Source organism: Chanos chanos, chromosome 3, assembly GCF_902362185.1.
Source record: "Chanos chanos chromosome 3, fChaCha1.1, whole genome shotgun sequence".
In the NCBI taxonomy this organism is placed as follows: domain Eukaryota; kingdom Metazoa; phylum Chordata; class Actinopteri; order Gonorynchiformes; family Chanidae; genus Chanos; species Chanos chanos.
This window is the reverse complement of record NC_044497.1, coordinates 10513170-10536306: the sequence shown is the minus strand read 5'-3', so window position 1 is coordinate 10536306 and position 23137 is coordinate 10513170. Positions and strand designations below refer to the sequence as shown.

General features: G+C 40.0%; 1 protein-coding gene across 1 annotated transcript in view; it reads right to left on the bottom strand.

The window, feature by feature from the left end:
* Positions 1-17022, bottom strand: part of dok6 (docking protein 6) — a 30321-nt gene extending 13299 nt beyond the window's left edge. Inside the window, exons 1-3 of the mRNA XM_030769867.1 lie at positions 16957-17022; positions 4441-4548; positions 1664-1778 (exon numbers count right to left, since the gene is read on the bottom strand). Coding sequence (XP_030625727.1) covers positions 1664-1778; positions 4441-4548; positions 16957-17022 — 289 coding nt within the window. The remainder of the gene's footprint in view (positions 1-1663; positions 1779-4440; positions 4549-16956) is intronic.
* Between the last annotated feature and the right edge of the window lie 6115 nt (positions 17023-23137).

Below are 23137 nucleotides of genomic sequence, written 5' to 3'. Positions count from 1 at the left end.
TGGAAAGGAGAGGAGAGAAAAGGAGAGGAGGAGAGGAGGAGGAGGAGGAGGAGGATATCTCTACAGAAAGCGTTGGGCGAGCCCGATGAAGAAGAAGGAGGGTGGTTTTTTTTTGTTTTTTTTGATGGCCGGGAGAGAGAGAGAGAGAGAGGGAGGTGAGGAAGTGAGAGCTCTTGGGAGGTCAGGCTCCCGCGTGCGGAGGACATTCGAGGAGAAGAGGCTCCATATGGCAAGGGTCTGTAGGACGGGGAGGGGGGGGGGGGGGGGAGTGTGAGTACGAGGCAGCTGTGAACACGTACCTGAGCCAAGAGTAAGAGAGAGTCATGCATGGTTCACGGCACCTCACAGTCAGGCCTCACCATCCTTACAACCGCTAAGGTAAAGGACACATGCCCAGAAATCCCAAATTACACGCAAAAAAAAAAAAAAAAAATCAACTCTAACACGCCAGAGAGGAACGATTTATCCCGACCCCAAACTGTTTTGAAATGATCAACCGCCATAATAATTGTTAGGCCGACGCATATCCGTATTGTAACTGTAATTCACTTTGTGTTCTTTCACTGCCCGGGCTGTTTGATATTTTTGTCGTGGCAGCAAAAAGACTGTGTCCTTCACAGTACTTTTGTTTATGTCTGTTCCACTGTTCTTCCCAATTAATATTTCTCCTTTAGTGAAATGAGAGGAGAGTGGAGCTATTGAAAAGGGAGACGTTATGGTGGTAAATTGATTCTGCTGAACATTCCTCTCCTCCCCGGAGCTCTGCGGAAGGCCTGAGATGTGCTAATGATGTCTCAGCAGGAGAGCAGCACACCTCCCTACCCCTCCACCTCCGAGTCCCGCCAGCCGCCGGGCCAGGGAATTCTGCTCCTCAGCAAATCCAGCTCTTCCCAAACTTCTTAGAGATAACGCAAAGTTATTTACAAAATACTATTAAAACATGTCTACATGTGGCTGTGAAATGCCGCCCGAATCGCTTTCAAATTTTGTGTGACTTACGAGTATGAATAGCCATTTTCAAATTCGGGTGATTTATGAGTATGAGTAACCGCTTTTAAAAATGTGTATTTAATGCTTATTTGAAACACTAGAGAGCACGGTGGACCACTGTACCGGCACGCTGACAGAAGGTATGGAGTTCCACCTTACATCAGAGTCAAAGGAAGAACTGTGTCCTAGTCTCATGTGTAAGTCTGCAGCCAAGCTCATGCTGAATAAAACATTTCATTCATATTTCACGTGTGTGGGCGTTGTTTTTGTTTTGTTTTCATGTTGCAGCCATTGCTTTCAGCCAAATTCATTCTGAGCCATGATAAAAATCAAATAAATCCACTTCAAATATCCCACAAGTGCTCCTCAAACATTTGCTTGGCATACCTTAATGCTTCTTGTAAGCTCTTGTGTTTACAGGGTATAAATGGGCTGAATCCCATAGAAAACTCATACCTGAGTTCCTGAGATGAAGAAATCAATACTTACGTTTATTCCACAATAGTGATAATTAACAGGTCTGTCCTGGATGTAACCCAAACCCCCCCCCCCCCCTTCCCCCCTCCACTCCCTGTAGTCCTTTCTCTCTCTCTCTCTCTCTCTCTCTCCAAATGCAATGGAATTTAGTTTGCGATTAATGAGAAAAGATTCCTAAAGAGCACCTGATGCTTACCTGACTCACAGGCGAACGTCTTTGACGATTCATCGAAGAAGATAATTGCCACCGCGTGTTTCTTAGTCTCGCGGGGCATTCTGGTTATGTTCTTGACGCTGTGAAGTTCAGTTATCTGTAAAGTAAAGACAAAACTCATTACCCAGAAGAACAAAAAGAATGGAAAGAACAACAAAGAAGAACACCTTCATTGTAATACACTTATTGTTATCTGTTGAAAACAAAACGATCCAGTAATTGAAGTGACTGCAGTGCTCAGCTTGAGAACTTTTTTTGTTTCCCCCTCACTAGAACTGTGTTGGACTGTTCAAAGCTATTGTTCACACAGTCTTCATCATGTGTACACATAAAAAAAAAAAACCCCACTCATTTACAGCACATGATAAAATACCAGCAAAAATCAATCCACAAAAAGTGTGAAGAAGTAATTAAGAAGACAAAAAAAAAAAAGATTCAAATGAAGGATTGCCAAAAAAGAAGTCTATTAATTACGTTACTGTTAGGTTCGTTGGTCATTGACAAGTTTCTGCTAATGAATGAAACATGCTGACGGTTAAGCATTAAACATCTCAATAATTAACAACCTCTTCATTTATACTCATTTATATTTACAGTAGACCTTACGTTAATGTGACAAACTACCCGAGCCTCTTGTTTTGTGTTGGGACTTCCCTGCGGACTGCACAGCTCCATCCATCAATTTTCACTTTGACAGCGTCTATTCTATCATTCTCTAACCTGTTCCTGGCTTTACCAACGCTTTGCCTGGGCTCTGGTGGAAACAGAAACAGATTTTACACTTTCAAATGGCTGTAGACATGACACATCTCTCATGCTTCGCTGTTGGCATTAGAGGTGCTATAAATGTGTGTTTTAGCAGTAGCTACAGGCAGAGAGAGAGAGAGAGAGAGACAGAGAGAGAGAGAAAGAGAGAGTGTGTGTGTGTGTGTGTGTGTGTGTGTGTGTTTGGGTGTTGGCTGGTGCCAGATTAGAGTTGCATGCTGTTGTAGTGCTGGGATGGCATGCTGGGAGCTGCACTCAATCTCCCTCTTACTGCCTTGCAGACAGGCACCCACTCCACAGCCAAATTCAAGCAGCTGATCAGCCTCCGAACAAGGTCAGGATATCTTAATGCTCTTCATGTTAGCTCTGGTTTTCATCAGCTTTTGAAAACAGGTCAAGCAAAATTATGATCATAAATAATATTTTATCCTGTCTTGCTCAAATTTGACATGAGCGTATCCTTAGTACATAAATTATGTGCAGAATAAGATCACAGGACCATCTCAAGATAAATCCATACGGACATCCTTAAACTTCCTCGAACAATAAAAATGGAACAGGCCACGGAAAACACACCGCAGTATATGTGCTGTAGAGTTCTAGTACGTTATCTGACAGCGCCCCGGAACAGTCGGATACCCCGCGAAAGAAACTGAGAATAGATGAATTCTGCCAGCAAATCTTTTGACTCTCTCGGGAGAAAAATGGCACACACAAAATGTTCTGAATACAGAATCAAACTTTCAATTCACATATCACACAAAATACCAACCCTATTCCATTTTCCTTTTGACTCAGTCCACTCAGCTCCAGAAGCTCATCTATGCAGCCGCACTCAGACTCTGCAGCTGAGCAAGTACTGCATCCTTCAATAGTAAAACAATCTGATAAAGGGATATTGCTTTGTATGCCACTTGATAATCTTCTCCCGTGACTAATGAGTAATGATATTAGAGGGCTTGTAAGAACAGATAAGGGGACAGTTCCACAATGCAGTAACATCAAACCCCAATGTTGCAGTGCCAATCTGCAGCTACATCTCTGCTCATTACTGCTGCACCCTTCTCTCCATGTTCCTCATTGAAGATTATCAGCAATTGCACTGATAATGAGCCCTAATTGGAAGATTTTCAAAGGGCTTAAGAATGGCAGAGAGAGAGAGAGAGAAAAAGAGAGAGAGAGAGAGAGAGAGAGAGAGAGAGATGATATTTAGGATTATCACGCTTCAAAAGGACAGAAGCCCTCCAGGAACTTGATAAAATTGCAAATGTAACTTAATGCAATCTTAACTGCAATATCTATTCCACAGGTGTAATGCACTTATCAAAAGAAAAAAAAAAGAAAAAAAAGAGGTTTCAGCAATACCTTCCAACACACACACACACACACACACACGCGCGCGCACACACACACACCCCAAAAATCATAAAATGAGGTATATGAAAAATGCATCTGTTTATACCGCTCTTGCAGACAGAAGGGGCTGGGTGGAGTGTGTGAATGTGTGAGTGTGTGTTTGTGTTTGTGTGTGCGTGGGCAGCAGGGGGTGGGTCTTGCTTGCAATCAAGCATTTCTCGTATACATTTCCCTTAAGTTTTAACTTCATCACTCAGTATGCTGAATGAATGTGCTGTTCGTGGGAGCTCTTATTACGATTCCATATGTTAAGATAATGGAGACTGAGCATAATTATTATGATGGTGGTGTGCATATCGGGGGGGGGGGGGGGGGGGGGGGCGCAGGGGGGTAAAACATTAAATAAATGCTGCAGCTATGACAAAATGAAATATTAAAAATAACTATGCATGTAACATACATTTTGATAAATGATCAGCGGGAAAAAAAAAATCTACTGACATAATGGACTTTTAATGACAACAGCTGTGAATCTTCACCAGCTTCATGCGTGTCTTGTATGAATTAGCCTGCCATTAACACATGTTGTTGTGATGCTAGGGTCGGTTCACCTGTTTTCATCCAATGAGTTTTTTTACCTTGTGAAAACTTCTGAAGTAAGCTGCTTTCTCATCAGGGTATTTCTCTAATCGTCTGGGTCCTTTACTCGACGCCTTCTTAAAAACCAGCCAGCATCTCCTGAAGATCTGTAAATTTAAAAGAGCTTTGAATATGAGGCTATGAAACTAAAAAAAAAACAACCTTTTAGAGTCCTTTCCAGACTGAAAATAAGTACGCACACAAAAAAGTGAACAAACAAATAAACATTGTGAGACATCACTTTATATGAGACACGGTTATCTGATCAAAAGTAATGTCATTTATCTGATGCCTTGCTGTAAGTGACCAACTTTAAATTAAGAGTAATGCTCTTTAATAATATGGTCTGGAAACACAGCAGTGTTTCACTTTTGATTCTTTTTCCCTGAGTTTCAGACACTGCCCCCCGTGTATCGACAAGACATAAAGCAGGAAGCTCCAAAAATCAGTCTGACACATTCCCTGCAGTAGAGTCTGAGACTTCATCAGATTAAATTCACTGTTTCCCAGGGGACCACTTCAAGGTCAAGAGTGAGCAGAGGGTGGGTGAGATACACACACACACACACGTACACACACGTACACACACACACACACACACAAAGACATACAGATACTGAAGCATATTATTCAGATCTAAGGACTTCAAAGTCATCATTCTGGACAATCCATAATCCAGCATCTTAATTGGAAAACAGAGTTGAAAGGCCTTCTCACGCACAAACCATATACACCTGTTCAACGCCTTTCATTTTTTTTTCTCATCAAAATGTCATATATTAACGGCAACAGGCATTTCATTCAAGGAGTTTAGCGTTGTGAGATATATGGAAGTGAAAGACCACTTGGCTCTGTGCCATGTTTTATTTATTAAATTAATATCATAATCTACCTCTATCTAGAAGCTAGACTTTCAGAAAGAAATTCCCCTGGACCCTGTATAAGGCAAGTCAGAACAGCATTGTAAGAGAACAATGGAGATAGATGACCACACACCCTACAGGTCCAGGAGGCTTTGTGAGAACATTTTTTTTTTCCGAAAGGGCTATTCCTCTTCTTATTGTGAGCAGATAATATTCATTAATGTAATGTATTTTTATTTCACACCATTTTTTTTCCAGCAGGAAACGCAACCACAGGCAAGATTAATTTGTTTACTCAGTTGATGTGCTTTGAAAAAAGAACAACGCTTAAGCTGGCACTCCACATAATTGATTTGACTAGATTCCTGTGCTTCTGATGCAAGATAGCTCTTAAATGTCTTGTGCTGATAAGATAAAACCAGAAACACAGTTTACAAGCAAAGCAGAATCCACCCAGTACTACACAGTTTAACGTTTTACTGCTACATGGCATACCATTATAGTTTTTTTTTTTTACGGATCAGCTATAAATAGTCTGTGTAGTGATTTGAGTCTTGCCTTTGGGTGAGTAGATCAGATCATCTGCGTATTCTTGGCTTTCCTCTGTAAACCAATTTCTTTTTTTTCTTTTTTTTTTTCTGAAAAATGGTCAGATTGGACAATCTAAACATTTCATTGCTGTGAGCATTGTGCGCGGGCAGCATCAATATTGCTGGTGATTACATTTTGGGATTGTCTTGGATCCCTCTCTTTCAGATGCTTTAGGACGTCTTGGATCTCTCTCCTTTGATTTGACTTGAGAAATTAGATCTGGAGAAAGACAATATCTAAGACTTCATTTTGAAATGTCAGAAGCACTTCACTGTTTGCTGTCATGTACCCTTTCATCCTGACAACAGGCTAATCTAAGGATAAGCGAAACACATGACAATAATTGGGCTTGTCACAAAGTAGACATTTAGCCAACTATAACCAGACCGACTTCTTCAAATACCTAGATGTCTGTGAAAGAATCAAGACGCAGTCAGAGCCACTCAAACAGACTTTCGCAATGATTGACGATGAATAATCTGCATCTTTTTTTTTCCCCTTTTCCTTTTGCTGCTTTGTAGTGTCTCTGAGCCGAGAGGGAGCTAACAATGTCCAGGATCTTTAGGAGCTAGCTGATTGCCTGCTGAAATTTCAAAGGCTGATTACTGAATAAAACTCCCTCTCTGTAGTAGCCTGTTTAATTATGAATCAGGCCACCGTGTTCCCTCCAAATGTTAGAAATTAGAGACACACACACACACATACACACACACAAGGGCTCTTCACTAAATAATACAAAGAAAGGTAAATTTAGCCACTTCATTAAAAACACGGGGCAAAACATTGTTTACAGGGAAAACAGTGGTACCTTTGATATTCTTGCACCGACATTGGACTTCTTCTTGTTGAAGGACAAACTTGAGAGTGCCGTTCCGTAAATAAGCACGTTTAAAGAATATTTTATGCAATCTCGGCGAGGGAGGAACCGGAATGAAACAGAGAGAATTGGTCGGCACACCTCACAGATACGATTTATTAAATAAACAGCGCCTGTCGCGACCCTTTGAGTAAACAGGCATGTCCAGGCATTGGGATATTAGCCTGATGAAAAGACACCAGAGCTCAGCGAGTGAGAAGACTGACCTTTACGTGTGCCAACTGGAGAACGTGACGCTGCAATGTTGTTACACAGGCTGATATTTCACCTTTCAAATGAAATCTCTGTCAGCTGTGATCCCTGAGTCGCCAGCTGCTAGAGGTGAAGGTTATCTCATTAGTTGCATAAGACACTACAACTGCCACCCCACTGTCTCCGACAATCACACTCATCCCCCCCCCCCCCCCAACCCCCCCCCCCCCCCCCCCCCGCCCCCGCCCCCGCTACCCCATGTAGAAACGGAGGGAGGGAGAGAGAGAGAGAGAGAGAGAGAGAGAGAGAGAGAGGACTGTTGGCTCACCCCCATTTACTCAGGGTTATCGCCATGACAGCCTTCAGGTGCCTACATCGTCCAGCGGCACAATCAGGTTTTCAGCCTGCCCACACTGTCCAAGCATACATGACAAGGAACACAGGCTGAATGCATTTCACTAAACACAACTGTGGCAGGAGACTTCTTTTGTCATTTTTTAAAGCACAGACTCTGATCTAAGGGAGGGGGGGCGGGCGGGGAGGGGGGGGGGGCGACACACAATAAATGCAGGCAAAATGACTAAGCACACAATTCATCTCCTTGTGCCCATACACATTCATACAGTAAATGGCGCAAACGGCCTATGGTGCGTGACAACAGCAATGACAGTAATAATGATAATACCACCAGTAATAAAAGTAACAAAAAAATAATAATAGCCTATTAATAATAATAAAAGCAAAAAATAAACTTCTTTACAACCCTTTTCAAACCTTAAAAATGATGTTCACTTGAATACCCCTTCAAGTAGGAAATGGTTATGAATTCTTGAATTTTTTTTTTTTATTATTATAATGTTCTATTCATTATAATGTGTTGAGATGGAATTAGTCATCAAATAAATATGAACAAGTGAAGTGCCTTTTAAAAGCATTCATATATTTCCAAGCCACATAGCTCTTAGCAAAGATGAATCATACTACATCTTAAAATAGATTGCATGTAAGATGTTAAGGCGGAAAGATCCTGGGTGAGATATGGTACAAATGTATTGGAGCTGCAAGAGGCGATACTGACAATTTCTTTTTAACAAGGAGGGACTCAGTAAACGGCAAAAATAAAAACCACTGGAACCCAAAAAATAGAGGCGCATCACTTTCTGTCCTAAACCGAAGCGTGACTTGCACCTCGGATTGCGATCGCGTCTACAAACACTGTTAAATGGTGACCGTCCCCTTTCTCTGAGACGAGCATAAACTCTGGTCTAATGTGTCACAACCGCAGTCCCCTGAGCTTGTCTGAATAATTTGATTACTTGGACAGTTGTTAAGGACATCATTATGGAAATCATATCTAAACTTCCAACCCCATGCTTCTGAAACCCCTGTGTTGTAAATTTCATATTCTAAAGGGCCATCCATCAATATCACCACTATCCACTATCTCCCCTGTCCAAATGTCACCATTATTTTGTAATTTGCCCCTGACTGCAATGGTTTTCTGAGGGGGGGGGGGAAGGGAGACTGCCTTGCCCCAGTTAATCATAGATTGCATTATCTGGGGCATTCCAAATCCTCATTTAAAATGCAGTGACTACCTCACTAACAGGTAATCTCACAATTGCTTGGCAGCTTATTCCCCATGCAAGAATGCATTTTTTAATAAAACATTCCAAGAGTTGCAAGCAAGCCCAAGAATGTAATAGGCAAGTTACGACAACCGCCACGCAGACATACCAGCGTACACACGCGCGCTCGCACATGCACACGTACACATGCGCGCGCATCTACGCGCGTTATGTAACAAGGTCATGTTGTGTTAATGCAGGTCTAATTCCTACTCAAGTGTTCCTAAGATCTGCTTTGCTGATAGCAAAGGCAGCTCTGGCCAATGCACTGCAGAGAGAAAAAGAGGGGGGGGGGGCGGGAAAGAGAGAGAGAAAGAGAAAGAAAGAGTGTCGAGGTTCAACAGAAGGATAATCAGTGAAGGAGAGTGGCCACACCATCGTTACACTTCCACAGTCAGCTAACAGCTCGTCCCTTCTCCGCGCACACAGTCCGGCTCTGGCTAATCGATCCATTAGCACCACGGGGACGTAGGCACCGAGGGTCACATTCAGCAGGTGACAATGAGTCAGAATGGTCTCAATCACATAGTCTCTGATAATGGCATGAATGGTGGGTCATGTAACGTGGATCAATATACTTTCTATTAAGCAAAAAAAAAAAACAAAAAAAAAGGGATGATTTTACCCTTCCCATCTCTGTGATCATAAGCTTTTGTTGTTTAAAATGAAGGTACACCTTCACAGGGCCCTGTTATATTTTTATTCTAGTTGTCTTCTGCCTTTTTTTTTTTTTTTTGGTTGCTTTGTTTCCTGATAGAAATGCTCTATCTGGATGCAAGAGGGGGAAAAAAAAAAGAAAGATAAAAAATCCACCAGAAATATGTAGGTCACGCTAACCTTTCGTGAGAGACATTAGTTAAAATGTCAAATACAGAGCAAGCCTAACCTACCTGTACAGTGCACACACAAGCACATTACAAAAATAGCAGCAAAATAATATTATAAAAATGTAGGTCAATTTTCAAGTTTCTCGATATTCAAGCTGGGCTAGAGCTGGGCAATATTTGTGTGCTTAAACTCTACACACACAGCTAAAATTGCATACAGAGTGACTGATCATCCCTGCATTGCAATATAGAGCAATCAGGGTGGCCTGGAATAATCATACACTCTAATAAAAACATAGGTTACAACTTTCGCACATTAACATAAGCTTTGTCCATCGTTTACAAAGGCCCTCAAAAACAAGCCTTCCATCGTCAGACTTCAAGGGAATATCTTACAGATTGCTACCCTGATCAAGTGAGTGTGATTCCATTTCCTGTGGACCAGAAAAAAAAAACCATGCAAAAGCCATTGGAAACAGCTGGAATTCAATTCGCGTGGTTACTATTCCTTACTCATGTAAGTGTATCTCTCTGATCAAATTCTCAAAAAGATATGTCATCATTCAGCTATCTCGAAAAGGAGTACAATTTTCACTGCAGCCCTAAGAATGCACTGCTTTGTTCAAGAACAAAAACAGAAAGAGAAATTCTTGTTTCTATGCAAAAGCGTCCTACTGGATAATATATTCAGCATAGGAAACAAAGACAGAAAAGCACAAAAAAACAAACAACAAAGCCACAGCAATTTAAAAAGTTCTGAGAGATGCTGATGCCTCAATTCAATTCATTTTTTTTTTTTAAATATAACCACAGCCTGCAGAGGTGGGCGGCCGCTCTTCACCTCTGAGTGTTTTGACCCTCTTCTCCTGTGCATTACGAATAAGATATATGACAGCAGCTTGGTGCACAGAGCACTTGTGACATTACTGCCTCTCTGTTGTTTTGACACCTCCAGTATCTGTGCATTGCAAAGACGATGTTGACTCTTGCGAGGCCCTGACAACCATTTCCCCGCTGGGAACACGGACATGTGGGAATCTTTACACCCTTTATAGAGACAGCGTGGACTGCTTATGGCGAGATCAACGGTCTGTGCTCACAAACATGTCGGAATAAAATTCCCTTTGCACTCGAGATAAACAGCTCCCATTGATCACCGACTAATGGCCCGTGATATTTTTGAGAGAATCTTTCGGGATTAATTTACCTTGGGTGCCCCAGATGCTTGGTTTTCACATACAGTCATGCGAAAGAGAAAGAGAAAACTACTGCATGTAATCTCCCACGGTTAATAAATAAATAAATAAATAAATAAATAAATAAATAAATAAAAATGAAAAAAGAGCACGCCCCTAGACTCATAAAAATTCAAGTTCAGCAGAAATAAACAATTCTGTTCAGATAAATCAGAGGATGACTTCTTCTAAAAGCATGGGCTTCTGAGCATTTAAACTCCATCATACACATCTCCTTTCACAAATGGGTCCAATTTGGTAATCTTGGGATAGCAGCCCCTGTATCTATGAAAGTGCGGAAATAATAGGCAGGCTTATAAAAAAATAAAACCTGAATGACAAACATTGTAATTCACAGCCATGATTCATCTGCGCTGAATGGAAGACTGTGCTCTGAAAGCCGTGTGGTTTAGAAAACCCTGTTAGAGCTGCGGAGGTCAAGCAGAACTATGAGCTGGTTACTCATCCTCTCAGACAACAGTCTTTCATACTGCACAAACTGAAATTTAACTAAATTCATATATATATATATGTTCTTCGATTCCCAGAAAATGACTTTTTACAATATTCACTCTGCATATTTCCTTTCCCCACAGTGGGCCTTTGAATTACACATACAGGTAAATTGTACCCCTCGTTATGGCCAATAAAGGGCTTTCATAGATGGCTCTGCCAAGTTTGCTATTGCTCTTCATTTAGCATTGCTATTGGCAGCTTTTATCCGAAATTCATTCCCTCAGTGATAACTCGTGGGAACAAATCGCAAGCAGTTTAATAGAGCCTGGATTATACTTCAGTTCTCATACAGTTCTCAAAGCTCATTATGACCTACTATATTTTTGAAATCAGCAACGTGCCACTTTTCAACTGGGAGCCAACAGTCACATTTATACCACATATGTGAGGGAAGCTTTTAGTCATTTTTACAGAAATGGCAAAGGGAACAGTAAGGTGAGCCTGAAAGTCTTCTCTGATACTTTGGTTGACACCAGGTTACAAATCATATTAACCACAGTTGGATGTCTTCTCAGTGAAAGCGGTGCAAACTATACTTATAGAGCATGTAAAACGAGAATCATTCAATTTTGGGATAAACTTGTTCAGTGTTCTAGTGTGCATCAAATGATTTTTTTAAATCTATCTATAAAGTAGTGAATATGACAGGCTTTGGAATGTTGTTGACACAGTTAACTGCTGTGGGTATATGCTTTGAGACAGGATCTAAATTCTAAATATTCTCGTTCACATCTAAATATGTCAAAGAACAGGCAACTCCATTCAGCAACAAAATATCAGGAAAGAAAGAAAGAAAGAAAGAAAGAAAGAAAGAAAGAAAGAAAGAAAAAGTGACAATTTTTCAGAAATCTAGCCCATAAACTAACCTAAAAGGTTCATTCTAACCTAGATGAAGGTTGAGCAGTGGTGCTGTTGGTCTTGCCCAGGGCAGGAGCAGCTGAGAGAGTAAGCAGACAGCTCAGGGATGATCAGAGCTCTGAGGATGGAAAAATGATTAATGCCTGCCAAATGATGAGGGGATAAAAGGCCTGGGTAAATGGAGCTGTGATAGATTCATCTGGAGCTGGAATTCTCCCATGCAAATTTCAAGTGTTTCCATATGGAACAACATTATATTTGCAGATGGGTAATGCATTATGAAAATGATGTGATTTTTACCATACCCCAAAATGAAACATACCCAGATTTGTGTTAATGAAGAGGTGAGGAAAACCTGTCGCAGCCTAATGAATTCAAAGGCGAACGCCATAAACGCAACTGCGGGCCGGTCAGAATATCTTTTTATTTTGGTTTACAACATACTAAAAGTAAAAAATGGAAACTGATCTACATATAGCTCAATAATTAATATTAATGAAGCAAATGGTGAGTGAAAACAGCCATCTTTCTTTATGTCCACCAAAGTCATTTCCTAGCTCCTCGGCTGTCTATGGAGAAGTGAACAGGGATTGCGTGGCTAAACCTCAAGTGTCGCTTCATGTGAAGGTCAAAATCATTCCCCAAGGTTTCACTCATCAATAGTGGGTAATTCAAGCCCTAAAAAATTGTGTCAAATTAAAACAGCGGTGTTTCACCCTATTAATGACAAAATTGTGGGGGCGTTGTGATTTGGCTTGTAAATTTGTATTCTTGTTAAGCAGGAGTCCATCACAAGGAGCCAGGATTAGAGAAATTAAAACTGTCATAAAATTGTCGTCGAGGGGGGAGTACGTGATGAGCCCCTGGCTTTTGACTGCGTGGATTAGTGAACTTTGCACTTTATAGTCTCTGAATAGAGAAGAACGAAAACAAAGCCTCTGTCTGGACTGTGGGGCCTGGCTTGAGAAGTATTTTGTTGGAGGATTTCAAAGAGCGAATAGTGAATTGAATGTGAAAATGGCAGTGTGAAATAAACAGTTCTGATAGAGACAATAAAGCACCGTGGGCCACCAGTCCCTCTATGTTTGCAAATGACTTAATCAATTATACCTTACACATTGCAAGCAGCTACGACTAACATTTTTCCCTCTTCGGAGCAAAAGACTTTTTGATAATTAGAAGTAGCAGGAATCAGAGAGGTAAAATGTTCAAGTACGATTTATTTATCAATGGGGAAGTACAACAATGCCACATTTTTCACCGTGACTAACATTTCCAGCGCTGCCCCTGCATCCTGTTGGGGGTAATTTATCAGCACCACTAAAATGCTACAATCTGTCTTCGGGTTTCTCTCAGAATGAACCTGATGAAATCCCAGCAAATAGCTTTACTACAAACTCAAGCACTTTGGACACACTCCAAAATGTGGTTAAACAAAGAACAGATAATATTTATTTTCAACGTACTCTCCACACTTAAAACATAGCCTACTATACAATGCAAGTACAATAAAGTAGCTGTTTTTCCAACAACTTCCAAATGTCTTAAATCTGAGCCAAACTGTGTTTAAAGAAGTTCGAACTGTATTTTCTCTCTTGAAACCGTGACAATTACCTACTGTGAATGTCAAGACATTTGCAGATGTTAACCCTCTTCACTCTAAAATGAAGTGGTAGCAAAAATATTTAAAATCTCACAAGGACCTGTGTAAAAGCAGTATTGTCATTGTCAAGGTCTGCAAAGCACAGGAGCAAATCAAGAGTGCACAATACCTCAATTGTTCTCCTTCTCTATTCTTTTGTTGCTCGCTGTATAATGGCAGCCCATAGCACTGAGCATTACAATACATATTCTCAGTATACAACCCAGCGGCAAGAGAGGACAAATCCCCTTGTGTGTGGAAAAATTCCCCAAAGAAACAAAAGAAAATGGTTGAGTAAGTTAATAAGCACTCAATGGGACAGCATCAACTTAGCATGGGGCCAGTGATACGCAGCAGATGGCCATTTCTGTCTGTGACTCATGTCACATCATTTTTATTTTATGATACTTTGTGGTTAGTAGTCTATAAATCTCTAACTGAACATTAATCTCCGAGATGTAATGCGCTGTATGTATATTTAGAACGGAGCAGTAAAACTTAGACATCAAATGTGGGTCAAGCTGGCTAACACCAACAGCTCAAAAAAGATTAAATTATCATCCAAAGTGTTCTGAGTCAAAGCTAGCTTAACTGCTCATGGCTAAGTTAAGTGGAGTTTTGACGCAAACACACATGTAAACCAAGAGCTACGAACGTGTTGATCAAATCTCACAGGCTGACCCTCCAGGGACAGGGAGAAGAAAAGAAGCACAATGAGCTGTCTACTTCAGTATCACTAAAACACCACATGACAAAGATTCAAAGTTTCTCTGCCCATTTTAGTGGGGATGTGACTTTACCTCAACTCAGTTTAATAGATCAAAATACAGACATCTCCAAAAAAAAATAAAAAATGATACCCTCACTCAGTCTGGAGATGGGATACTGCGCATTGTCTAAAGCAAGTGTGAATATAGACAAAGACACTGATTGGAATTTGGATTCTGTGCACATCCTAGCCCATTTTCTGTTTGGCTGAATTGGATGGACTTATTGTCACAAAAGTGGAGACACTTAGCAGGGGAATAATGACAGAGCATTGATGTTTGCTGTGTTCTAAACACTACACTCTGATGCAGCTGAGTAGAAATTTAAGCATTGAAATTATGATACAACAGAGTATATGGTTTAAAGTTCAGAGAATCTATATCTCTAGAGAATGTCCTGTGTCACACTAACTTGCCTGTACACTAAGGAGAGATGAACAAAAAAGAATGAGAGAGAGAGAGAGAGAGAGCGAGATGAGCAGTGAGCAATGAGCTGATCCCACTGCTTGAGCTGCAAGGCGATTATTGATCTGTAAATCCAAGACGACACCCTTACAGAAAATCTCAAGGAGCAAGAACTGATGACACAGTTAGTCTGTTCCAGTCAGTCAGTATTTAAAAATGAAATGACTACACTTCAGTTATGAAACTTACTATTTTGGTTGATTTCTTCTCCACTCCAGCTGAAGAGTAAATTCTAATTTTAATCAGTCTTTTGGGGGAGCCATCATTGATAAAAAATCATGCTCAGTGAGACTTAATGCATTGCAAATCTATCTTGATGAACTGCACAACCCTGCCCCATCAAACATGATGTTCACTAGCACATATTATTACAGTGCACAATGTCACATTCAATCACTGAAATGCAATCGTTAATGTCAGGAGGTAGCACAGTTAAAAAGTAGATGTTACTGGCGTGATTGATGAGATACAAACAGTGGCAACCTATATACGCATATACACATACACACAATGGTTTATTATTTCAATATATAACTTCAAGCTGAACATAGTAAAGCAATTCATTAAAATACTTTATTAATCTGTGTTACTGTAAGTCACCCCCCACCCCCTACATTTTGCTTATCATAAGCAAAAAAAGACAGTAAATGTCAACTCAATGTAAAGCATTTCACATCTCTGTTCCCATCAGCCGTGACATTTCACTGCATACTAATGAGAAAAAACAACAACAACAACAACAACAAACACTATGCTTAAGCGTGAGGGTAAACAAGCAAATGTTCCAACGATAAGATGCATTAAGTAATATGAGGCAACGACTCAAATTATGCGACTGTCCTGTGTAGGAGATATTTGGGCAATATGTTTAATCTCCCAGGTTCGGGCTTAACTCAGACAGGCTGAACAAATCGCATAGACGCATCTCAGTCAAATTGGAGGGATGTAGAGGAACGCACTTGTCACCTTACTGTTCATAGGCATTGTCATAACCTGTCCTAATTTCAGAGGCTATCATCGATTGTTAAAAAGCATGACTTAGACTCGAGTAAAGAAAAGAATATTCTCTGTTTGCTGGATAGAGTATGAATCAAAATTGACAATTAAACACAATCCAAATCCAGTTATCAGAATGAATTCCCAGTTTATGTTTACACTTAAATAGTTTTACGTTTTTGAGGAGTTAACTCAAAATTAGCATGAGTCGTTAACATCCGCTGCCCTCCATAAACGTTCAGTAATACCACAGAAAGATGAAAGACCTTGTGTATTTTGGATTATTCGCCCTGTTGAATTACATTGCGAGAAGAATCGCTCAGTATCATGGCTAACTAAGAGACAGTGAACAGTGCCTGGCTGTTTATCACCGCACTGTAGGTCCACTGGGAGAGAAGTTCTCGAACCTGAATACACCTGCCGACAGGGCTGCACCACAGAAACAAAAATCACTCCATTCACGATGACGAGCCATTGAAAATGAACACAAGGAACAGTACATCATGGTATGTAGCCTGGAATTGCAGGTACAAAGTTAGCTATATTGACTGCAGATTCAAAAGGAAGAAGTTAACGGGTTTGACCAGAGAATGTACTTCTGTAAATAAAATAACTGTCAAGTATATGTTTATCACAGGTTTACATGACAACTTTAGAAAACGATCACTTAAGTGCTTTACCCGGACAGATGTGTTGTTGCCATACTTCTCAAAAAAAAAAATAAAATTCCAAGGCACAAAATTAAAGACAAATAATTGATATAATGACTATTGCTTACTTAGCTAAAGCTGATGTAGTTTTCTGATTAACTTACCCCGTGTAGCCTCATTTTTAAACCCCCTTATTTCTTCAATTGGCTAACATAAAAAATAGCCCACAAACTACATGTAAACACCAGGGGAATGGTGTATCCTAAGCATATAGCTTTTGTTTGACACAACATGAGTTCTCAGTCATATCTGTATATGGACAAATTAAAGCCTTTATATTCCAGATGCTGCTGCGGCTGCTGTTGCCAACATTTAGTAGTCACAGTAACTGCAAGTGCGACTACTCACCCCTAGTTTTTTACTCCGGATTTTCACATATCCTTGCTTCACGATATCATTAAAGTTAGAAGCCATCCCTTTTCCCCCTGTACAGCCGTGAGTCCCTCAGAAGTCAGCCCGACATTCAGTCCCCAAATAACCTGCTCCTCTGTCAGTGCACGAGCAACCGGCTCGGTTGGGTCATTCCATCTGAGGATGGAGAGACATTATTCGTCAGCTGATTTAATTCAGTGGGAGCTCAGCTTCCTGGACCGCACCATCCTCTTCTCATCGCGGGGGGGGGGGAGGTGAATTAAAAAGCCATCTCCATGCATAGAGTAGATCAGGGGTTTTTTTTGGGTGGGGGTTGCTTTTTTTTTTTTGCTTGTTTTTTTATTTATTTTATGAAGTGATATGCACATAGATAGAAACATATATTCATGCATATTTGTGTACATAGACACACATACGTACATACATATATCCATACACTTGTACATATATATATTCACACCTACATACACAGAGGAGAAGACATGCATGCCCTTTTGTGTGTTTATTACAGTACCATTCCTCTCACTACATGTGAAATATAAATACATATCTCTGTTCAAGGTTCAGACAAATGTTATAAGAACATAATTTCTTTGAGTGATAGATTTTTTTCTTAAATCCAAGTAATTTAATTGATTTTTGAGAAGTATTCATTCAATTCCACATGCATATGACATAGAGCTTTCAGTAGTAGAGTGGTGACTATGAGCTTGTTTTTTTGTTTGTTTTTTTTTATTATATGAGGATCTTTGGGATTATAAGATCAGAAAAGTGAAACACAAATGAAGCGCTGAGTGATTATAGCTCAGATGTAGAAAATGCTGAAGGGGTTCCTAGGCATAAACAATACAAACATTTCCAACCAGTTTATCCCTCAGAGCTGGAATAATGTAAAAGCCAGTAATCCTGACTGGGAGAGGGATTCTGTGTTGCTAATGCAGATGTCCACGTTTAAAAATTTAATCCTATCAATTGCATGGGCAGACGTCACAGGTGTGTGTATGTAAGTACTGGTTTGCTTTGGTTTTACCAGCGAATTTTGGGATGGGGAAGGGTTTTTTTTTTTTAATAGAATCAAAGCCACATGCTCACCCACACACACACATACATACACACACACACACACACACACACACACACACACACATACACGCAAACACACTCACACTCTCTGTGTATTTTTGTGTTTGTTGTTAAGTAATCCCAATTCATACCGGCTTCTTGAATTTCTAGTTTTAATGCAAGCCAGATACACATTACATTCTGAACACAGTCCCAGATGGGGGTCCTAAAAACAGCAAATGATAGCAGGAAACATATTTATTTATTTACTTGCTTGCAACTTTTTTATTTTGGAGAGTGAATTGTATGTTATAGGACAACAACATTTCAGTCTACCAGGTCTTGAAACACAATTCCCCCCACTGTGTATATTTCTTTCTCTCTTTCTTTATTTCTCCTTGGATAATAATAGTGAAGAAAACATGGCTTTATTCACTGCAGCATGGATGATTGGCACTTTGAGAACTGTTATTTGTCAATTGTCATTTCTTAGTGAAAGAAAAAAGCACGGTCTTCTGTGCTTGCCATACTTCCCCTGTTCGCTTGGGGTCTTCAAATGGTTCGCCTTACCGGCACCCTGACTTTGATAGTCGTCATTTTTCTCCAGGGGTGTCCTAAAGTTCTGAATCTGTCAGCTTGGTTTTGTCTTCTTAATCCCCCTCATACAATATGCAATAATAAATTCCCTATTCTTGTCCTATCAAAAAAGAAGAATAGTCTGACAGCTACATTTCTTTTTGACTTAATTAAGAATGGGGCATATTGTAATAATTCACTTCTAAAGATAGCTGCAAAAAAAAACGTCTTTCTTATTAAACTAAAAAGGGGCCCAATATGCTAAGCAACGACAACAAAAACATTTCATTTTCTTTAGCTGGAATGGTGCCTACAGTGAATGAGTTGAAGTCCTTTGAGGAATATGTAGGAACAGGAAAACACAGAGTAGAGCTACACTAAGCATATGTAAGTGACAAAAAAACACTTGAGTGAACCAGGTTATTCATTAGTTATTGATTCACTGCGAAAAGTGTGACCATTTTTCATATGTGCTTTAGATCAGGGACTAATTCCCTTATGTACTCTGTGATTTATGTTGCTATCAAAGTAGCATTGCTCCACAGGAATCTTACCCTACTGTCCGTGCAACGTGTGGGCTGCCATACCTACTGAAAATGCTACACAATCAATACCTTTTTAAACGCAAAAGAATTCATTGCAGGAGAATGCATTGTCATATTTTCATGAATGCTGGGTTTGTTTGTTTTTCTTACTTCACTTACAATCAAACCACCACAGGCTTTATTCAAAGTTCAAACCTTTACTGCATGCCAGATATGCACGGTAAGCAATTAGATGTTGTCTGATGTGAACAGAGTTACAGTAATGCTCTACAGTCATTTATGCACTTTATTGTGCCACCTATCAAGCTGATGGCAAAATGAGCACACTGGGATTTGAGTTTGATTATATCAGTGCCTTGAGCTAAGCAGGTGTGGATAGAGGAGAGAGAAAGAATGTAGCCGGTGTCAGCTCCCTGGCCTTGCTAAGAGGACACCCGAACAAACGGCATACGACTCCGGTACAAAGCCACCCTGAGGACAGTGTCATATTTATGATTTACTCGAAATTCTACAATGGTAAATGGTTCTGGGCCTTCTTTGTCCTTCATCTCAAACTTTAACGAGAGTTGCTGAGCTAAAGCAATTAAAGTGTATCCAAGTGTCCGAGAAAACTTTTAGCAGTAAAGTGTGACGCGTTACATATTTTACCAGGAGTATCAAGACACTAATACAGAGAGAGGATGCAGATTATGAGTGAGAGTCTGTGAAATTATTCATTTATTTTGTTATACCCCTCGTTTTGGCTTGGATTTAATTTGGCTGAGGTTGCATAATTAAGGTCTGTCATAAAGGAGAAAAAACATACCCCCCTAAAAAAGCCCTGAAGGATATTGCGTTTTTTGTTGACAGGAGTGTGTATGGTGTGTGTGTGTGTGTGTGTGTGTGTGTGTGTGTGTCTGTATATTGGTGATGGATGTGAAAGCTGCAGATGGTTTTTCCCTCTGTTTGGTGTGGTATATCATGGTTTATTTCAATAGAGGAGAGCTCTACCTGTGAAGCTTCCCCCGAGTCTCCTCAGGTCTGGTCCTTTTCTGCGTCTGCTCTGTAAACAGGAAGGAGGCTTCACAGACCGCCTCATCCAGACATTACTCACAGAAAAAAAAAAAAAAAAAAAAAAACCCTGACAGCTGATGCTCTGTCAAACCTGGAACAAGAATATAAACAAAGCCAAAACTCCAGCAAAAATGTTGGGTCTACGGAGTGAGAGAGATGGAGAGTAGTATGGGGAACCTTTTTTTAAACAAATAATTGTTGTTGCCGTCATCGTTTTTTTGACACTGCTGTCATTGTCGTTTGTTGTAGTTTGTTGTTTTTGTTCATGCTGCTGTTGTTTCAAATTAATGTTAAATTTTCATTTCAATCAGTGTGAAGACATGCAACAATAAAATCCTGGGTTGCTCTGATGGGAACAAGCTGGAAATGGGAACAGGGTGAAAGTATGAGATGCACTGCCACCTGCTGTTAGAATGAGAAACTATCAAGTAAAGAATCTAAGCTCTGTTGTTCTATTATTTAAATATGATAATGTCACTTTATCACAGCGCGTGATTGAGACATTTCTGAATATCTTCATTGTCTTATGTAGACGGAAACAGGATTACGCAGCATAGTCGTCAACTATCCAGACCATTTCAGAGTCATAAAAATGCCCATGAGAGGGCAATGTTGTGTTTTATGTTTCTAGAAAATGTCTGCTGCTGCATCACAGAAGCACAGAACCACTTATAAAAGTTAACAACTGAAATGACATTCTAGGGGAATATGATCTCTGACCAGACTCATTGTAAATTTGATTGATTTTTGCCATTCAGTCTACATTTTAATGGTCTACCAGACAGCATGTTATAAGAGCCAAAGTTTTAATCAGAATAATAAATCCATAGTTGTGTATCAGTGGAGGAATTATCTGATTGCAAGAGGAAATCAACTGAGTGTGAAATATCACTACTTCTACTACTACAACTACGACAACTTCAACTATTACTACTACTACTACTGCCACTACTACTACTACTACTACTAATAATAATAATCATAATAATAATACCATCTGACACCAGAATTTCACCGAGAGTATTCAGTTGCAAACCTAGGGAAGACATGCTAACATTTGGAGAAGGCTACATCCATGGCAGTTTATTGGCTTCCTCATTTAATCTGACAGATTTAATATAAAACAGGTGAAGCCTGTGCTTTGGCCGAATCGCTTCTGGCTGAAGAACGTTTCTTCTCTGGCTTTGGCAGAAACACACGAGCCTTACGATGCCATCTCATCAGGACAAAGCCACTATTTTACCTCCCCGCGGTTTCCGACAACAGTTCATGTGTGAACATGGAAAACGAGGTGAAATGAAATCCCTTCTATAAACATAGAAAGGTCAGAAATGACGTGGGGAAAGTGGGCCGAGCCCTCATAACTATATAAGTGGATGGGGACGCTCTATTGGATGTGTGCGCCTCAATTGGCCCGCCGCACTCACAATTCCAAAATCCCATCTCAAATAGAGTTCAACTGAAATATGGTATTTTGTGCCTCTCAACCAGGGTTGTATAAGCCAAAAGAGTGAACTTGGTGATCAAACAATCCTTCAAACACAATATGTGTGCTCTATTCGAGAGTTATTTTTCTATATTAAATATGATCTAGGTCATGCTCTTTTTGTCCTTTTTTTTCAAAAGAAAAATTCATTGCATGCATTGTGTAGTTTCTTTTGATTGGGCCTTTGTATGGAATCTGCTGCTTTAACTTGTCACCAGCTCTTCTGGTTTTTTTTTTTTTGTTTTGTTTTTTTCGCCGGGGTGGGGGGGTGGGGGGGGGCAAGTCCTCGTGGCAAAGTATATCATTTTTCCTGAACTAATAACTTCCCAAAGAAGTGACTAGGATCAGACGTATGTGGTATGTATCTGTGTGATTATAAATGTCTAAAATGTTTCAGATATTGTCAGGAATACACACATGAACCATGTCTATGCTCAAAATTGACATGAAATCAATTTAGGCAGAATATTTGACGTGCTTGAAAGAGACCATAAATTATTGTTCATATCTGATCTGCTCAACACTGACAGTGCATAAAAAATGAGCTTCATACACACACACACACACACACATGATTTCTCTCTGCGTCGGCTGTCGTAATAAAAATATGACATGTGTAACATGTCATCATAAATTGATAAGAGATATTAATATTGCTTCTGAATGTGTAAAGGTTGGGAACAGCAGAGTGCTGTCATTAAGTTTTATGTATACTTGTCCCAGAAGATCTAATATGAAGCAGGTATATTTTGTGAAGGGTTGAATGAATTTTTTTGGTTGGTTTAATGGCATCTTATGAATCTAGGTTGTTCATATATCATATTCAACATTAAGACAGAGATATTCAGTCTCAAGACACTTTTCTGACAAACAGGGAAACAAATCGATTTGATGCCTCTTGAGCGCTCGGTGGCTACTTAACAGTTGACATTTGAGATAGTTTGTTTTCAGAAGCTTTGTACATGTGGTCCACATCTGAACCAGAAGGCTTTAATGGTTTCTCTGACGTCCGTTCAAAGAATGATTAGATTCAGTGTGATTCAGTTGAATAAATGCCTTTTGTCCTTCAGCACGTCATCCACTACTGTAAGTGACGATTTTATATTACATAACTTTATTTTCAAACGTTTTTTCAACATTTTTCAGAGAGAGAGAGAGAGAAAAAGAGAAATTTTTTATCAGACCTGCAACGTCCACATGTTCTTTCTTTTATAGAACATCACTTTTTGAAAAGGGAACAGGCTGTTGATGTACCAAGTTTTCATAGCACAAGACTAATTTATTGCCATGGAAACAGAAGTGCATCACTTGCTTCATTTACTCAGGCCTCCTGCAGTACACCACATGGGCCTTGCCTCCTATCTTTGAAACGACCAGTGCTACTGATGATTGCCCATCTATGTGCACCACTATGAACAATGGCTTTGGGGATTTA